Source organism: Dipodomys merriami, unplaced genomic scaffold (assembly GCF_024711535.1).
Source record: "Dipodomys merriami isolate MVZ:Mamm:240054 unplaced genomic scaffold, mDipMer1.0.p SCAF_25, whole genome shotgun sequence".
Classification (NCBI taxonomy): Eukaryota; Metazoa; Chordata; class Mammalia; order Rodentia; family Heteromyidae; genus Dipodomys; species Dipodomys merriami.
The window spans coordinates 2,790,649-2,811,000 of record NW_027203937.1 but is presented as its reverse complement, the minus strand read 5'-3'; the positions used below and the strand labels follow the sequence as shown (position 1 = coordinate 2,811,000).

Genomic DNA, 20,352 nt, shown 5'->3' with positions numbered 1-20,352 from the left:
ACCATGGGACCTATGTTTCTTCAGGCCTGGCTTACTTCACTTAAAATAATTTTTCCCATCTTTCCTTTTTCTAACAAATGGGGCGATGTCATTCTACAGGTTGACCCTTTGTAACAATGAGATTTACAAGACACACTATGTTGTAAAACGAACTTTACAATTGAGGCAAAGGGGGGGATGTATTTGTGGAGATGGGAGGGAAGGGATGGTAGAGGAAAAACAAAGGAGGATGTAACAATGCTTGATAGGAAATGTACTCATTACCTTGCTTAGGTAACTAACCTCTCTGTACAGTATTTTTACAATAAAAAAAATTTAAAAAAAGGAAATCCTAAAATAAAAAATATCACACCAATCAAAAGAACAATCACAAAACTAGTTTCTTCTACTAACCTATAATATTATTTTCTTTATAGTAAAAATGTAACTTTTCAATATAGTTTGTTTTACTTTGCTTGAAGGAGAAAGAGAGGAGAGAGAAAATAACATCAGAAAACAAAACCAAATACTACATTTGAATGGTATATTTTACATCTTAAAGTTAATCACCACAAGTCTCTGCTCCACTGGAATCCACTAGGATATGTTCTCATGAAGGTCTATCTTGTTTCATGGCTATTTTTCTAGCACCAAAAGAGGAGTCTCTAAGTGTTCAGTATTTGTTGAATACTTACTTTGTGGATGAAAAGTTATTTTAACACACAATTGTTGTTGAATCACATAATTGAGGAACCACTTTTTTCACAAACATTGACTTTTTAATACATTTTTCTATTTTCAAAATTATAACCAGATATTAACAAATGGTTCTTAGTAAAAAATAAGTTACATAAGTGCACTCACATTTACAATAAGTTATCACTAATTGGATCTACTATTTATGCCATTTGCTCTCACCAGTAAACACTGCTAAATGCATCCTCAATATCAGATAGCCATGCACTGAGCAAGCCAATCCTGCCCTGAGCAGACAGTTATCAAGGTTGTCAGACTACCTGTTAGGAGCAGCTGAAGGCAGAGTGCTTTCCTAAGCCAGGGATGCTGAATTCCTCAGGGAAATCCAGATTATTAAAGTGTCTTCTCCCTTTGCATATTCCTTGCCTAGCCCAGCAAAGGCTGGATTCTTGCTTTTGACATCTGAGTCTTCTATTCATGCAACTTAACCACAGCAGGAATTATGCTTAATTCTTAATGGCAGTGCTGCTCAAACTTAGAAGCCAGTGCCTGCATCGAGAGTTTCAGTTGTATCCTAAGACAACAGGGCCTCCTCTTTGGAAGGCCATGTCATTGGGTCCATGCTCTGATATCACCATTCTAAAATGCTAATACATTTCAGTGAAGAAGCTCTGCATTTTCATGGTACAGAGGGAACTCTGAAATCAAGTAGACCCAATTTGTACATGACCAACAGATCTGAGCACCAGAGCACAAAGAATGAGGATCAAATCTCACAGTGAAATATACCATTTCACTGTTTCTTCAACCAATAAGGACATATATGATTGGTCCTCACTACTTACAGACACATAAAGGAAAAGGGTTTGACTTCCTATAAAGAACTAAACATATAAGCATTCTTTATATCTTAGTATTTCAACTGCTTGCAAGCTTAAGGAAAAAGGCAGCAGGATTCCACATTTCATTTTAACAAACCCACTAATTTTCCAAAACAGCTCCTCAAATGAATGCAACCTGAGTTCCTTTTCCTTCTTCCACTTCCTTCTTACCCTATTAGTCCAGTAGAAGCACTTGTTAATGTTAAAAAAAAAAATAAGCTCTCAGGAAGAAAATTGTGCGAGCAAAGATTTGGTCTAAAGCTTGATGTCTCTGTCCTCAAAATCTGGAAAACAAATTTGTAATTAGTAAGATTTAAAAATTTTTAATATAATGAAACTGTTATGGGAGAAAGGTATGTAGGGGTTATATTTAAAAGATCCAGTTCCTCAAAACTTTTATTTTTCCTATGCATGAATAATTGAGGGCTGGAATTGAAGCTAGATCATAGAGCTTGGGCCTAGCATGGATGAGGGTCTGTGTTTGATTCTCACTATAAAAAAAAAAGTGGGAGGACCAGAAAGTGAAATAAAACAAAAAGAGCTAGGCACTGGTGATTCTTGACTATAACCTTATCTACTTAGGGGGCTGAGATCTAAGGATCAAGGTAAGAAGCCAATGAAAGCAAAAACAATCGATGAGACTCTTATTTCCAGCTAACTACCAGAAATCCAGAAATGAAGCTGTGGTTTGAATGGTACAATACCAGGCTTGAGTGAAAAAGACAAACAAGAGCATGAGGACCTGGAGTTCAAGCCTCAGTTCAGGCACCAAACTAAAAAGAAAATATTTCTTTTCCTCTTGGGATTCAATTTTTTTCTTCTTAGTTACAAAAAGCAATAACAAAAAATATGCCAAAATATAACCAAAACAGTTAAGATTTGGAAATTATATAACCAAAATAGAACCAAAGCAGTTAAGATTTTGAATTAATATATTAGTTGTCATTATCTAAATGATAATATAGTAACTATAGTAGTACTACCTAATTATGGCTAAATACAAGTGGTAATCACAAAATACAAATTTAGCTACATTTAAATAAATATACAGATGATTGTCATGAGACATATAACGAAAGGAAAGCAGAAGAACCTAGGAGAACCACACATTCCCCTCTATGCATTCAACAATACCATTCAGTTAAGTCCAGAAGACACTGAGTGAGTGATGAGGTGTAAGAAGGATATCAAATATGAAAATGGTTAAGAATGTGGAAGAAACACTGTACCTTCTAAAACACTTCCGTTTTCTTGGTGTGTACCACTCTGCTCAACTCATCAACTCACACTGGACCTCACAGATGCTTAAGGGAGCAAGAAGCAGAAAACATTGGCCATTCTGCAACTTACTTCCAACCTCTGACTCCCATCTCCCAACTACCTAATGCTTCATGCAGTGCACAATATTCCTACACCTCTAGATAGAGTGTTTGTGTGACTTTCTCTTCCCTTGAAACATTTTTAAGAAGCTTATATGTATGTTCTTCTTTTCCTTTTTCTCTGTTCAAATCTCATTCCCCTTACTTTATGTCTCCCACATTGGCAAGTGCGATTTTGAGATTGGCAATAAACTTTCAAAGGTATAAACAGCTCTGTTTGCGAAAATGGAGACTAACTAAGAATGTTTTACTCATTAATTCCTCTTACAAAAGTTAGAAGAGAATAAAACAAATGAGTATGCTCTAGATTTCTGAGTAGCTATCTGAGAGCGACAGTTAATCTCTGCACAATACACAAAGTACTCCAGAATTAATTATATTAGCTTAGTTTCCTAGTAAATTAACTGATAAAAACAGAAAGATTTATATGGAAAATAAACACACACATATACGGCTTAATTTTTATCTCACTTTTGCTCTAGGAGATGTAACTGTTTCTCATTTTATAAACCAGGGAGCTCCATATAAAATTGCTCATGATCACTCTAGTGGTTTTTTAATAATCATTCCTATTTTCTCTCCTTTCAAATATAGGGAATTTTTTAAGGGAAGGTATCAAAACCTAATGTCATTTTTTAGATTTGTCATTTACTATAAAGTTTTTGTATTTTATTATCAGATAACAATGTCATATATTTTTTAAAATGTTATATATCAGTACCCCCAAAGACATCTTCTTCTAACCCTGATTTCTGAGAGCACTAGATTTTGCTTTCAAAATTTCAGAATCTATGTTAATTTGTAGCAAAATTAATTACCTTACTAAAAATGTTGTAAAGATATCTACACATATTTACAAAGATAAATTGAAAAGCTGTCCTAGATTTTTTACATGACAGGTAGTATTTCACTCAGAGGCAAGGACACTTTTCAAACTGAATCAATAATTTAATGCTTCATGCTTTAAATGATAAATGCATAGACTCTGGGGTCAGACTTCAGAGGCTCAGTTGTAGATAGCTTCTCCCCACCCTACCCCCAGGCCCCACTAGCTAAGTCGCTTAATTTAGTCTCCAGACTTGTTTCCTTATCAGCAAATTAGATTGATAGCACAACTTACACATACAAGAAATAAAACCTGTATACGTGTGTATATGTGTGTCAGAGGGAGAGAAACAGAGACAGAGACAGAGGGAGGGAGATAACCAAAGTGCTAACAATCGCAATCATCTTTACCTTTGGGAATTACTATGACAAGTTTTGTTATTTCCCTTGAAAGTAATTAATGCAATTGTTAAACTGATCACTGTATTTATGTTTTTCTCATTCTAGTAGCCTTTTTGTGAGAAGAAAATTGCCCCTGTGATTTTTATATCCTTCTCAATCCAATGTTTTAACTTTGGATAAATTTAAGAAGGAAATATAAAATGTGTAGAGGTGATATTGTAAGTTTCTAAATAGAATCCATCTTCAAGTGGCTTCAGTTCAGTAACTTCTTAGGACCACACATACTTTGGTGAATCTAATGAAAACTGTAGGACCTCTTGCCTCAAATCTAAATACACCCATGAACACACATGTACTTACAACGTTTGTGGGTGTGCATTTCAGGCATTCACTGATCCCTTGAACTGATTCAATGGTTCCTAGGGTCCAGGAGGTAAAGTACTCCAACTCTGTGAAAGATGTGGGCTCTAGATACCAGAAATAATGGACACTTAAATTGATAATATGTGTACCAGGTTCATTAAAAAATTAGGCATTTGTGAAGAATTAGAATAAGTTACTATGGGAAGTTACACTGTGGCTCAAAGTGGTAGAGGACTAGTGTTGAGCAAAAGAGCTCAGAGACAATGCCGAAGCCCTGCCAGGTTTCAAGCCTACATCCACTTTCAAGTTCCATGACTGACAAAAAAAGAAGGTGCTATTTAACAGTGACAGATAATACACAAAAAATAATTTATCCATATCATAAACAGCCAGATCCTTAGCCTTGCACCTATCATGGTAGGGGGCTTCTAATTGAAATTTCTGAAGAGGAACATAGGCAAATACATAGTGCATGTTATTTGGGGATGCGAATTCCAAGGACCAATACAAAACTTCACCTGAGCCAAGGGTTCCTTTTGTGATTCGGAGTCAAGACCTACATCATACACCATCCATCAGCCTCCAAAGAACTTTCCCCAGTCATATGTGTGTGTATTTGTATTCAATCCATGTTCTGCTTTACTGTATATATACTCAATTATTAATAGTGTCCTCTTTCATTCTCAAATGTCTAGTATGGATAATAAATTGTATAGTATTGCCAGACAATGAAAGAAAAACTGGAAAGACAGTGTAAGAAGTTAGAGATTTTCTCCCTCAGGGATGGAGTGTGATTGACAAGCATGCACACCTTGGGTCAGCTGTTCATTTGGCCCCATTCAAGCTCCCATCCCACCTTCTAAGAAGCACAAGTGTCACTCACCAACAGGAAAATGTCAAGCCCTTTATTCTGCCACCTCAGGGGTAGTGAAGAGAGACAGCAGATGAAAGTGACTTTATAATATAAGGGAAATCAGCAAACTTTAGAATTTAAATACATTGTTCAAATCCTGACAATAACTGTGTATCATTAAGATTGTACTTCTGAGGGCAAAATGGAATGAGGAGCTACTAGTTCAAATCATCACAATAAATTGCCTCACAAATATTTGTCTAACCCTAGTTAACTTCTTAAGCCAAATCTATAAAGCCAACACTGCCCATGGTTCATCAATGTTCCTGTAAAAAAATGCTGTCCAGGGGCTGGGAAGGTGGCTCAGTGGTAGAGTGCTTGCCTTGCATGCATGAGGCCCTGGGTTCGATTCCTCAGCACCACATAAGCAAAAAGAAAAGAGCTGGAAGTGGTGCTGTGGCTCAAGTGGTAGAGTGCTAGCCTTGAGCCTCAACTGAAGTACAGCATCCAGGCCCAGAGTTCAGGCCCCACGACTGGACCCAAAAAAAAAAAAAAAAAAGGCTGTCCATTCAATTGTCCCTGGTTTAATCACACACATGGAAAACCATTTTTTTCAGTGCTCTAGAAACATGTAGACCAGATATTGATCTATGATTGAGTCTTGCCAACAAATGGTATCCAGTGGCCAAGAACTCTGTTTAAAAGAGTAAATCAGACTTGCACATCCATGTTCATTGCTGCACTATTCACCATGGCCAAGTTGTGGAAACAGCCCAGATGCCCTACAATAGATGAGTGGATTCAAAAAATATGGGACCTAAACACAATGGAATTTCACACAGCCATTAGAAAGAATGATATTGCTATTTGCAGGGAAATAGATGGACCTAGAATAAATTATGTCAAATGAGGTAAGCTAAGCTCAGAGAGTCAAACTGTGCATGTTTTCTTTCATATGTGGAAGCTAGATCTAAAATATACTGGGAAATGATAAATTATACAGGACTCTTGGCATTCACACACAGTGAGACCAAAGGATGATACCCTTAGGAGAGGAAGAGAAAGGCAAAATCCATGTGTGCATCTGATCATACAAAATAACATTTATTGAAATGAACTACAAAAAGATAAAAATAAAAGAGTAAGTCAGGCATCAATCATATATTGGAGAATAGTCCGAGTCAAGCAGAGTTGCCACAAAATAAAAACAAGAAACTTACAGAGCACTAGTGGCTAATGCTTGTAATCCTAGCTTCTCAGGAGCATGAAATCTGAGGATCATAGTTCAAAGCTAGCCCAGTCAGGAAATAAGACTCTTAACTCCAATTAACCAGTAAAAAAAAAAAAAGCCAGAAGTGGAGTGGTAGAGCACCAGCTTTGAGCAAAAAAGCTAAGGGACAGTGTAAAGTCTCTGAGTTCAAACCCCAGTACTGACAGCAGAGAAGGGAAGGGAATGGGAGGGGAGGGGAAGAAAGGGAGGGAAGAAAAGAGGAGGGGAGTGAATATCTAACTAATAGCCATCCTCTGTCCAATCCTAAATTTTACATTGGAACGGAAATCTAAAGTCAAATAAATGGATTTAACAACTCCACTTTCCTCATACAGTCAAAGGCTAGAGAATAAAATAATCTAAATAAATAAAGATCTGTTTAAGTTACCAATCATGATGCAAAAGGCAACTTAAAAAGACTTAACTAGGGGCTGGGAAGGTGGCTCAGTGGTAGAGCACTTGCCTTGCATGCTCGAGGCCCTGGGTTCGATTCCTCAGCACCACATAAGAAAAAAAGCCGGAAATGGCGCTGTGGCTCCAAGTGGTAGAGTGCTAGCCTTGAGCTGAAGAGCTGAGGGACAGCACCCAGACCCAGAGTTCAGGCCCCACGACTGGACCCAAAAAAAAAAAAAACAAAACAAAAAAAGACTTAACTACTTTATCAACAAAAAAGAATAGTCTGGAAAAACTGGAAAATTTGCTAATAGTAACTGTTCCAATACTAGAAGCACAATCTGCATTGCTTTTTTTCAACTAAAATTAAATGATTATATTTGTATTGTGCTTATGTGTAAAGAGTATATTTGTGTATAATACACTGAAATAAGGTATATGTGGGTATGATATATTAACTAACACACTTCAGAAAAAGTATTATCAAGTTAAAACATGTCTTATTTGTTACTAGTGAAAGGCAGAAGAATGTAGGAGGGGAGGGAGGGAAAATGTACTCAAATACTTTAGATTCATAAGTGAAATGGAACAAACATCAGAGCCTGCTTTGAAAAAGGTGAAGGAAAACAGAGAAGGGCATCATAATCAAGATGCATGATCAAGATGCATTGCATATTTAAGTGGACATGTTAAAGTAAAATCCCTTTGTGTATCTAATTAATAATCATTTTAAAAGAAGAAAATAATTGACTGTTGAATTGCAAAAAAAAAATATTTTTTCAAACTTTTCACTTAGCAATACAGAAAGCCAAATAATGCATAATTAATAGTACTATTCAATTTTTGCATCTTGCCTGACACCAGTGGCTCTTACCTGTAATCCTAGCTACTCAAGGAGGCTGAGATCTGAGGATTGTGGTTCGAAACAAAGGAGGAGGCAACAATGCTTGATAAGAAATGTACTCATTACCTTGCTCATGTAATTGTAACCCCTCTGTAAGGTATTTTCACAATAAAAAAAAACTTATTAATAAAAACAAATAAAAAATCAATTAGCTACCAAAAAAGCTGAAAGTGGAGTTTGTGGTTCAAGTATTAGAACTTTAGCTCTGGACCAAAAAGTTTAGGGACAGCACCTAGGACAGGTGCGCGTGCGCGCGTGCGCACACGCACACACACACACACACACACACACACACACACACACATTACATTTTGTCTTATCTGACAGGAAGAAAGGAAAGAAAATAGATATATTAAAAACCACAAAAGTCTAAATAATAACCTTTCACACCTCTTAAGATGAAATTCTCAGAAGAACTAGCCCTCAAAAGCACATAGTCTAGAAGTGAAATTAGGAGTTTTTACATCAAAGTGCCTGGGTTTGAATCTAAGTTCCATCACTAGGTATACTTCACCAAGTTTCAGTTTTTCATACGTATAAAAAGGTAATAAAAATTGTATTTAACAGTGGGGGACATAAGATATTTGAGGAATTTTGAATTTACACTTGAGGTATGGAGAATGCATTATATAATTTCATTTTAAAGTATGGCAACACCAGGCTGTAGTGTAGCTTAGTGGCAAAGGGATTGCCTAGTAGGTTACAATGCTCCAGGTTCGATAGCCAGTACCACTAAACGCACACACACACACATTACAGAACCACCACCATATTTGTGGATTTGTTCACGTGCAGTTTTGACCAGTTGTGGTTGAAAAAATTAACAAAAATAAGAAACAGAAAAATAAATTTCAAAAATAGAAATATTTCACTCTCAGCCATGTATTATACAGCTCAGTTGATCCTGAATAACTCTGTCTCATGTATCGCCAGCTGTGCTTACGTCCTTTGAGCTGCTGCTTCCCTATTATTGATTTTGTGAAAGTCTGCCTTCCAAAATGTAAAGCAAAAGCGAAGGTACTTACTTAAAGTGATAAAGTAAAAATTTCTGGTTTGTGGAAAGGCAACCCATGTTTAGTACAGAAGTTGGGCAGTGTCTGGGATAAATGAATCAAACATCCACAGAATTGGAGATCAAGAGAATCAAATATGACCCACTTTTTGGCAAACAGTATTAATGTTTACACAGTAATTTTGTGCCAATGTAGTGTACTTTGTGTGATTTCAAGTTATGTTGTGCATATGACAGGTAAATTTGAGCTATTTTATTTTATTTTATTTATTTATTTTTTGGTCGGTCGTGGGGCTTGAACTCTGGGCTTGGGCGTTGTCCCTCAGCTCTTCAGCTCAAGGTGAGCGCTCTACCACTTGAGCTACATTGCCACTTCCGGTTTTCTGGTGGTTTATTGGAGATAGGAGTCTCACAGTCTTTCCTGCCCAGGCTGGCTTTGAACCGCGATCCTCAGATCTCAGCCTTCTGAGTAGCTAGGATTACAGGCATGAGCCACCTGGCACCCGGCAATTTGAGCAATTTTAGACTACAGAACTTTATATCTCAAAGATCCATGATTTTCCTCAGAGGCAGTCTCCTTGAAAGTACATACCTGTGGATACCAAGGGTACTCACTGAGCAATCTCTTCTTACTGGTCCATCTATGACCACGGGACCAACAAATTATATAAGCCTTCTGAAGTAAAATCTAGGAACCAGTAACTGATGCCCATAAACCAAACCACTCAGAAGGTGGAGATCTTGAAGATCATGCTTTGAAGGCAGCCTGGGCAGGAAAGTCCATGAGACTCTTATATCTACTTAACCACTAAAAAGCCAGAAGCAGAGCTGTACTAAAGATCTAAAGGCCTAGCTTTGAGCACAAACGCTCAGGGACAGTACAAAGCCCTGAGTGAAAGCTGCAGAACTAGAACAACAACAAAGAACTAACAATGGTCTTAAATCTCTCCTTAAATTTTCTTGGAGAGACGTCTGAGAAGAAAAGTGGAAATGCCCAGTTGTGCTCTCAGGTACCCCTGTTTCCTCTTGATGAATAGTACACAGTGACCGAACTGTAAAAACATGTGTGCATTCACAGAGTCCAGCACCTTGGATGCAGTGGGCTCCTGTAACTGAAAGCAAGCCTTGAGAAGACCCAGACTTTCACCAAGACCCAGATTCCTCAGAAGCACAAAGTTTGCCCAAGGTAAAGTAATCAGAACCTTCCCAACAAGCCTTCTCATCCTAATATTCAGTTGCTATGTGGTGAGTGAGAAGAATGTAGGAAAAGATACCTGAGCAACTATAGTAACTGGCACTGAAAAAAGCTCCTGGCACTAACTTGTAGTGCTCTGCTTCCTGCCCTGTGTCTTTATGCCAGACCTAAGGCCAGTTAATCACAGATCATTGTTCCTGTTAAGTGTAAAAGTCAAGCCAAACCTCTATGTCCATGGCCAAGAAGGTATAAACATATAAAAATAAACCCTCTTATGGAGCCATGACCCCTTGTTTAGGGTACAAATGCTTGAAGAATTTTGTAGAAAACAGGATGTGGGGCTGGGAAGGTGGCTCAGTGGTAGAGTGCTTGCCTTGCATGCATGCCTTGCCTTACAGGCCCTGGGTGCGATTACTCAGCACCACATAAGCAGAAAAAGCTGAAAGTGGCACTGTGGCTCAAGTGGTAGAGTGCTAGCCTTGAGCTGAAGAGCTGAGGGGCAGCGCCCAGGCCCAGAGTTCAGGCCGCACAACCGACCAAAAAACTTAGTATATTTCCATTCTTTTTTTTTTTTTAAATTTTTGACAGATACCTGTCTTCAGTCTTTGTAAATATTTGTTTTGCCTTTCAACAATTACTGTGTCAAGGTGTTTTTATAAACCCATAATTGGTAACATCTTTGTTTCACAGTGGCAAGACCGTTTCTAAAAATAAAAAATAATAATAATAGTCAAGTGCCAGTGGCACAGGCCTATAATCCCAGCTACTCAGGAACCTGAGATCTGAAGATCCCAGTTCAGCTTTAGGCAAAAATTTCATGAGACCCTTATCCTTACTAGCAAAAAGTGAGAAGTAGCACTGTACTTCAACTGGTAAAGCACCAGGCCTGAGCAAAGTGTTAAGAGACAGTAACCAGTCCCTAAGTACAAGCCCAAATATCAATGGAAAATAAAAAACACAGAAGAATCTCTTACTTTCTTTTAGAAAGTAATATGGGGCTTTAAAAACTATGGCATAATGGGGGAAGCAACACTTCCGTTCAATTTAAATATATACTTTTATATTTGTTTTGTTAAACTACAGATGCTAAATATAGAATTATGCCTTTCAGTATTCACAGCATTAACTTCAAGACACAAAATTCTTTTACCATTTCCCATAAAAATTCTTCTAGAGGCAGCTTTCATTAATCTATGTTTAAGCACATATGGTTTGGGTATTTCAAAGAAGTGTTTTTTGAAACTTACCCTGACACATGCAACATCAGCAACATGTAGAAGATAAAGAAGAGGTTGTGTGTATACCAGAAGATGTCATAGCTGGAAACTCTGCAAACAATTCAGAAAATTTCAATCCCATTTACATTCCATCTCACTGAAAAGAGTATATATTTGCGGCAAATATCTCACAACCTTAAAAACTGAAGTATTAATTTATTGGAGATCCATCTATTAATACGAAAAAATAAATCTACCACATAAAACTTACAGAAATTACAAGCAACATTTTTTTCTTGTGGAAAAATGGCATGTTTCAAATGAAAACACATTGAAAGAACTGAAATAGGGTACATATTTAAAGCTGTCATGTAGTTCAGTACTTCAGGTTCATGTTTATAATCCTAGCTACTTAGGAGGCTGAGATTTGAGGGTGAAGGTTCAGAGTGGGCAGATAAATCTGAGAGACTCTTATCTCCAATTAACCAAGCAAAAAGCTGAGGAAACTAAGATGTGTGTCAAGTTGCAGAGCATCAGATGTGGACACAAACACTAAGCAAGGAAGGCTGTATCAGGTAAATTTCTTCCTGCGCTCTATTTTAGGGTTATTGGACAGCTCATTTGTTTCTTTAATGAATTCACTGAAGTGATTCAGAAATCCAGGGACACACTATAAAGAAGGAATAAAGGGAAAGGTGTGCCTTCAGGATTTTTAAATAGCAATTATTATATTGACTTCTCCAAATCTCTACATATATTGACCTCTCAGTGAACTTACAAGGACTTTTTTTCTACTCTCAGTTTCAAATGATTATTAGATATCTATGATTTGCTGAATATTTTCAACTCATTCAGTTTTCAAACTAATTAGAGTTAGTATAACAACGTTTTCATATTTTATATTTTATTATCATTTTAAAAATTGTATTTGCTAATAAAAGTGAATTTTTTCATTCTCTTCTTACAAATTCTAAATACACAATTATATCTACTTTCCTGGAATTAGTGATGATACATTGCTATAATTTTCCTAATAATTTCACATTTCATTTCTGAACATATGTAAATAATATCAGAATTAAAAGTAAAATCAAGGTATTTTTTGATTCTTTTTTTGTGAAAATACTATACAGAGGGGTTACAATTACATGGGCAAGATAATGACTACATTTCTTATCAAGCATTGTAGCCTCCTCCTTTGTTTGCCCTTCCCATCCCATCCTCCCCAACCCCCCCCATCAAACGATCCCACCCCACAAAAGATGTAAAGTTCGACTTCGACATATGACTTGTACATCGCATTGTTGCAATGGGTCCAGCTGTATCCCTATTTAACTGATTTGTTCTTTCCCTTCCCCTCCAGAAATTATAACAACATAAAATACAGTGAAAGTAGGGGTTATACCATGGGGAAGGGACATACAAACCAACAAAGAAATCATCTTATAAATATGTTAGAAACAATCACATGAAAGAAAAAAAAACATTTCAATACATATCTTAGGGTACATTTCACCTAACATCAACTTATCTAACCTTTTCTGCTTGAGTCAGACATATGCTAGTTATTGCAAATAAGGGAAACCATGGGACCTATGTTTCTTTGGGCCTGGTTTACTTCACTTAATTTTTTCCAAGCCTTTCCATTTCCTAAAAATGGGACAATGTCATTCTTTCTGATAGAGGCATAGAATTCCATTGTGTATATATACCACATTTTTTTGATCCATTCATATACTGAGGGGCATTTGGGTTGGTTCCATATGTTAACTATAGTAAATAAGGCTGCAAAAAACATAGTCGTGCTGGTAGCTTTAGTGTGGTAATGTTTGTAAACATTTGGGTAAATGCCCAAAAGTGGGATTGCTGGGTCATAGGGGAGCTCTATGTGGAGTCATTTGAGGAACCTCCATACTACTTTCCAAAGTGGTTGAACAAGTTTACACTCCCACCAACAATGCAGTAAGATTCCCTTCTGTCCACATCCTCTCCAGCATCTGTTGTTATTAGAGCTATTGATCATAGGCATTCTAACTGGGGTGAGGTGGTATCTCAATGTTGTTTTGATTTACATTTCTTTTATGGCTAGGGAGGTTGAGCATTTCTTCATGTGTCTATTGGCCATCCTTCTTTCCTCTTCAGAGAAGTTTCTCTTTAAGTCTTTAACCCACCAATTTATTGGGAAGTTGTTTCTTTGAAGATTTGCTGTTCGGGGATTTAATTTTTTGAGTTCCAGGTATATTTTAGATATGAGACCCTTGTCTGTTGTATGGCTAATGAAGATTTTCACCCAATCTGTGGGCTTTCTATTGATCTTGCTAGCTATGTCCCTTGCCATGCAGAAGATCTGCAATTTCATGCAATCCCATTTGTCCAACCTTTCTTTGATTTGTTGTGTTTCTGGGTCTCTATTAAGAAAATTTTGGCCTATGCCAAGGAGACCTAGGGTTTGCCCTATTCCATCCTGTAATGTTTTCAGAGTGTCTACTTTGACTCCGAAGTCTTTGATCCATTTGGAGTTGTTTCTGGTGCAGGGTGATATATAAGTATCTAACTTTAGTTTTCTATAAGTAGTTAATCAATTTTGCCAGCACCATTCTATTTTTTTAAGTTCCCTTATCAAAGATTACATGACTACAGGTCTGTAAGTTCATTTCTGGGTTTTCAATTCTATTCCATTGGTCCTGAGGTCTGCTCTTGTGCCAGTACTAAGCTGTTTTGATTACTATGGCTTTGTAACATAGTTAGAAATTTGGTATTGTTATTCCTCCAGCACTGTTCTTTTTGTTAAGGTTTTTTTTTTTTTTTTTGCTATTCGAGGTATTTTATTGTTCCATATGAATTTTTGTATTGCCTCTTCCATTTCCTTGAAGAATGAGGTTGGAACATTGATAGGTATCGCATTAAATTTGTAGATAGCCCTAGGAAGTATTGCCATTTTCATGATGTTGACATTTCCAATCTAGGAGCATGGAAGTTTTTGCCACTTTCTAAGTTCTGTTTTGATTTCCTTTTTCAAGTTTTTAAGTTTTCATCATAGAGGTCCTTCACTTCTTTGGTTAATTCCTAGGTATTTTATTTTTTTGTGGGGTTATTACAAAGGGAGTTGCTTTCCTGATTTCATTCACACTTTTCTCATTGTTGGTATACAGAAAAGCCATTGATTTTTGAGGGTAAATTTTATACCCTGATACTTTGCCAAAGTTTTGTATCAGCTTGAGTAATTTGGGAGTGGAATCTATGGGATTCTTTAAATACAAGATCATGTCATCTGCAAAGAGGGAGAGTTTTACTTCTTCTTTCCCTATTTGACCATTTTTATGTTTGCGTCTTGTCTTATTGCTGTAGCTAGGCATTCTAATACAAGATTGAAGAGAAGTGGAAACAGTGGACATCCTTGTCTCCTTTCTGAGTTAAGAGGAAATGGCTTTAGTTTTTCACCATTAAGTATAATGCTGGCTGTAGGTTTGTTATATACAGCCTTTATTGTATTGAGGAATGTTCCATGGATTCCTAATTTTTCCACAACCTTCATCATAAAGGGGTGTTGGATCTTGTCAAATGCTATTTCTGCACCTATTGAGATAACCATGTGGTTCTTATCCTTGCTCCTGTTGATGTGATGAATTATATTAATTGATTTGTGTATGTTGAACCAGCTTTGCATCCCTGAAATGAATCCTGTTTGATCATGGTGTATGATTTTTTGGATGAATTGCTGAGGTCGATTGGCCAGAATTTTTGCATCAATGTTCATCAAAGAAATCGGTCTAGAGTTCTCTTTCTTTGATGAGTCCCTGCCTGGTTTGGGGATGAGGGTTATGATGGCTTCATAGAATGAGTTCGGTAGTAAACTTTCTCTATCAATTTCATTGAAGAGTTGGAGTACTATTGGTGTGAGGTCTGCTTTGAAGGCCATGTAGAATTCCACTATAAAGCCACCTGATCTGAGGCTTTTCTTATATGAGAGATCTCTTATTGCTGTTTCTATTTCAATGCTTGATATGGGCCTGTTAAGATGATTTAACTCATCTTGGTTTAGTTTTGGCTTGTCAATATCTGCTAGGAAAAGGTCCATTTCTGCCAAGTTCTCAAACTTTTTAGCATAAAGTTTTGAGAAGTATTCCCTTATAATGTTCTGAATCTTAGTTGTTTCTTTGGTGGTATTTCCATTCTCATCTCTGAGTTTATTTATATGGGTGTGTTCTCTTCTTTTTCTGATAAGATTTGCTAAGGGTCTATCAATTTTCTTAATTTTTTTGAATAACCAACTCTTTGTTTTGTTGATTCTTTCTATGGTTTTTTTGGATTCTAATTCATTTAATTCTGATTTAATTTTAATGATTTCTTTCCATCTACTGGATTGGGGTTTATCTTGCTGCTCTTTTTCAAGGAGGCGCAGATGTCTCATTAAATTGTTGGTTTCAGATCTCTCCAATTTGTTGATGTAGGAACTCAGAGCTATAAACTTGCCCCTGAGTACTGCCTTTTCTGTGTCCCAGAGGAGCTGGTAATTTGTGTGTTCATTTTGTTGAATATCATGAACATTTGAATTTCCTTTCTAATCTCTTCCATGACCCACTCGTGATTCAGCAGTGTGTTGTTCAGCCTCCATGTGTTACAGAATTTTCCTTGGTGGCTTTTGATGTTGAGTTCTAATTTTATTCCCTTGGGTCTGAGAGAATGCAAGGTATAACTTCAATGTTTCCAAATTTGGACAAGTGTGCTCTGTGGTCTGAAATGTAGTCTATTTTGGAAAATGTTCCATGTGCTGCTGAGTAAAACGTGTATTCTGATGCTGCTGGGTGAAAAATTCGGTAGATGTCTGTTAAATCTAGTTGATCTATGCAGTTGTTTAGATCTGCAGTTTCTCTGTTGAATTTTTGCCGAGTTGATCTATCTAGTGGGGAGAGTGGTGTGTTAAAATCCCCAACAATTAATGTTTTTGGATATATGTGGGATTTGAGGGAAAGTAGTGTTTCTTAGATAAATATGGGTGCTCCGTTGTTTGGCAAATAGATATTTAGAATTGTAATATCCTCCTGAAGGAGAGATCCCTTAACTAGTCTGGAGCGAATTTCTTTATCTCTTCTTACTAATTTTAATTTGAAGTCTTTTTTTCTGATATTAGGATTGCAACTCCCGCCTGTTTATGGGGGCCATTTGCTTGGTAGAGTTCGTTCCAGCCTTTCACATTGAAAATGTATTTGTTTTTATGGGCAAGATGTGACTCCTGAAGGCAACAGATAGAAGAATCTTGCTTTTTAATCCAACTAGACAGCCTATTTCGCTTAATTGGAGAGTTAAATCCATTAATGTTGAGAGATAGGACTGAGAGGTATTTGGGAGTTCTTGCCATTTTATACACCTTTTGGGGGGCTGCGAAAACTGGGTTGTTCCTATGGTTCTTGGATTCTCAGTTTGGGTGTGGTTTCGTGGCCTTTATTGTGGTCTTGTTGGTTTTCTTTGTGTAGGACATCTTTAAGAATCTTTTGTAGGGCTGGTTTGGTGGAGATATATTCTTTCAATTTTTCTTTGCTATCCAAGGTTTTTATTTGACCTTCGGTTATGAAGGAGAGTTTAGCTGGGTACAGAATTCTTGGTTGATAACTGTTTGTCTTTAGGGCATGGCATACATCATTCCAGGCTCTTCTTGCTTTGATTGTCTCTGCTGAGAAATCTGAGGTGATTCTAATTGGTTTCCCTTTATAGGTGATTGATCTTTTTCTCCTTGACAGCTTTAAGGATCTTTTCCTTGGTCTGAATTGATCCTGTGTGGATTATAATGTGATGGTGTGATGTCCTGTTCTGGTCTGGTCTATTTGGAGTTCTTAAAGCTTCTTGCATCTGAATAGGCCTATCTTTTTGCATGTTTGGGAAGTTCTCTGCTAGGATCCTGTTAAGCAAATTTCCTAGACCATTAACTTCTATCTCTAGGTGCTCCTCTACACCCATTATCCTCAGATTAGGCCTTCTGATGGTGTCTTCCAGGTGTTGAATAGATCTATCATATTTCTTGGATTTGTATTGGATCATTATATTTTCTTTATAATATCTAGGCTGTCTTTAATTCCTGAAACTCTGCATGGTCTAACCTGCTGTCAAGGCTTCCTACTTGGTTTTTTCTTTCTTTTCCTTCTAGTTGGTCAGCTTTGATGGCTTCAAATTCTTTGTTGGAGCTTTGTTTTAGATCTTGTATGAACATTTTTACTTCCTTAATTTGGTGTTCAGTGTTTATTCTCAAATCACTTAGTTGATTGGTTATGGTTTCTTGGACTCCCATTCCTTTTGTTGGGCTCCATTCAGCATTCCCTTTGTGGTCTCCCTGACTTCTTTCAGCTCTCTGTTTATGGATTCCATGAATGCCTTTAGTGATCTTTCTGTATTCTCATCCCGTTCTCTCAATTCCTGCATTACTCTTTGATTAGCTTCTTCACATTCTCACAGTTCCTCTAGTTCTCTTTGAGTGTTCTCAGCCTGATCACGCCATTCCTGACTTTCTCTTTGACTGATCTCAGCCTGCTCATGCCATTCCTTTATTTCTCTTGAGTGTTCTCACGCTGCTCATGCAATTCCTGTATCAATCTTTGAGTAATTTCCTCATGCTCATGAGATTCCTGTATTAACCTTTGTTTGCCTCCTCTCTCTCTATATCATGCTCATACAGTGTCCTTTGCAGGTTTTCAATCTTTTCATTTGGATTATTCATTATCTGTTCTGTTCCCTGATTATTATGAGTGAGAGTTGAGAGACTCGGACTTGCCTTTTTTCTTGTGTTTTTCCGGGTTGCTCTGCCCATTTGGGATAAAGTAACACCAGTTTTGTGCTAGCACACTATATTAAGGCAAGCATCAACCAAAGTCTATAGTTGCACAGTCAAAAGTCTGCAGATACAATCTAGTTCAACAGATACCTATTCAACATCAAACTACTATGTATTAATGGGCTACAAACCACAAAGAAGAATTTGGCAAACAGAAATTATTAGGTTCATGGAGAGATGTGGGTAAAAATAGGCATAGAGGGATGTGGAAAGGAGTGGGAGAGTTAACTTAACCAAATCCTCATATCAGAGTGGAAAATAGATTGGATAGAATGATAGTATAGAGAGAGAAAAAAAGAAGAGAAAGAAAAAAAAGAAAAAATAGAAAAACAAAAATTAAAAATTAAGAAGTGCAACACTTAAAAATTATGCAAATTTTGCAGGGAAATGGATGGAGCTAGAAGGAATCATGTTGAGCGAGGTAAGCCAAGAAGGAAGAGACAAATGGTACATGGTCTCCCTGATAAGTGGATGCTAAATCCAAAATGTTAGGTGATACAACAAAACTAACAGGACTTAAGAAACAAAGAACTCCCACTCATCTGGTTGAACCACTACTAAATATCCCCATGCTGCTGATCACATATATGGTATATAACATGTGAACACCATTATATGTTACAGACTATGATAGACAATTTGCTCCAGGAAAGTTAGAATGAACTTGTGACTTTAAATGAGCATCATTATTCCACAATACTGTGAAATTCCGGAAATTATGTAATCAATCACAATCAAAAAAAAAAAAAAAAGAACCTCGGGGAAAGTAGGGAGGGGATGGTAGGGGGAAAACAATGGAGGGGATAACAATGTTCAAGAGGAAGTGTACTCATTACCTCATTCATGTAACTGTACCCTTCTGTATAGTATCTTTACAATAAAAAAATTATGCAAATTTGAAAATGTAATATTCAGAGAAGAACGTGGATAGAATAAGAGAAGGGGAGGGATAGAAAGGAAATGTGAAAAACTTTAAAAATAAAAATGCTTAAAATATTATATAGGTATAAAGACATAGTACTGCTATTAAGGAATTTAATTCTAAGAGGTTTTAAATTGAGCAATAAATTTCTGGATTAAGTGTGTACACAATGGGCCTAAAGTCTAATAATCAACTACAGGTATATGAGGATGAGCAGAACAGCAATTAAGTCACACAAAGAAGAATGAAAGAGAAGAAAAAGTGAAAAGAATAAGAAGGAAAGAAAAAAAAGGATCAAATGGTCAGTAGAGCTAAACAAAAAAAATTTTTTTAAGAACAAAAAAAGAAAAAAAAAGTACACAGAGATATACCCCTAAAATAAAAATTATAAGAGGAAGAAAATAAAGTTAATAGAAAACAAAAATTTTTTAAGATAAAAATTAAAAATTTTAAAAAAGTTTTAGAAAAAAAATTTATAAAAGATTAAAAAAAAGAGTTCTTTAATTTTTTTTGGGGGGGGAGGGGGGACTGGAAGATCCTATATCTGCCTTGTGTCCATAACCAGTTTCTTGTTGGAGTCTCTGGTCTGCTTGTGGTGTTTGATTTTCCTGTGGCTTGGTTGGTTTCTTAAGTCACTTTGTTTGAGCAGGTAGAAAAATGCTCTGCTTTACCCAGGATTTTGTGATCCTCCTCCCAGGCTAGTTCAATGGTAGGGAGATCTGCTTTGAGTATAATAAAAGAGGGAGATGGCTGTTTCCTCTAGTTTGGAGATGCTGTGATGAGGCTAGGTTCTGGGTAGTGTTGAGGCCTTTCAGCAAACAGTAGCTTTTCCCTGAGGGGCTAACTTCTGAGACACTCACAGAGCCCAGCCTGAAGCCATTCTCAGGGTTTATGTTTACTAAATTTCAATTGATTGTCAAGGCTGCTATAGGTAGGAGCAGCCTCTGGCTCTGTTTACCCAGTGAAGAAAGCCACTCTTGGGCTGAAGGCCAGAGCTGGGTGACTTTTCCCTGGGTGGAGCTGAGCCTGGCAGGTCAGGTCAGGTTCCTGTGACCTGCTAAATGACTCTTGTTTTCTTCCAAGGCCTGAGTTGGAGCTGGCTGCTCAGCCAGGCCTTTGTCAGTATCAAAGATGGAGATCTCTAGTAGTGGGGGAGAGGAGTGGCCTTCCCTCCTCTGCTCCCTGAGAAGGAGTGAGGATGTCAGGCTTCTACTCACGTTGGAGTCTTGGTTCCTGGG

At 37.1% G+C, this 20,352-nt stretch overlaps 1 protein-coding gene across 2 annotated transcripts in view; it reads right to left on the bottom strand.

The window, feature by feature from the left end:
• Positions 1–20,352, bottom strand: part of Nox4 (NADPH oxidase 4) — a 201,111-nt gene that overhangs the window by 110,879 nt on the left and 69,880 nt on the right. For both annotated transcript variants that reach the window (XM_070034807.1, XM_070034808.1), the window contains exon 8: positions 11,400–11,480. In XM_070034807.1, the coding sequence (XP_069890908.1) occupies positions 11,400–11,480 (81 nt within the window). The remainder of the gene's footprint in view (positions 1–11,399; positions 11,481–20,352) is intronic.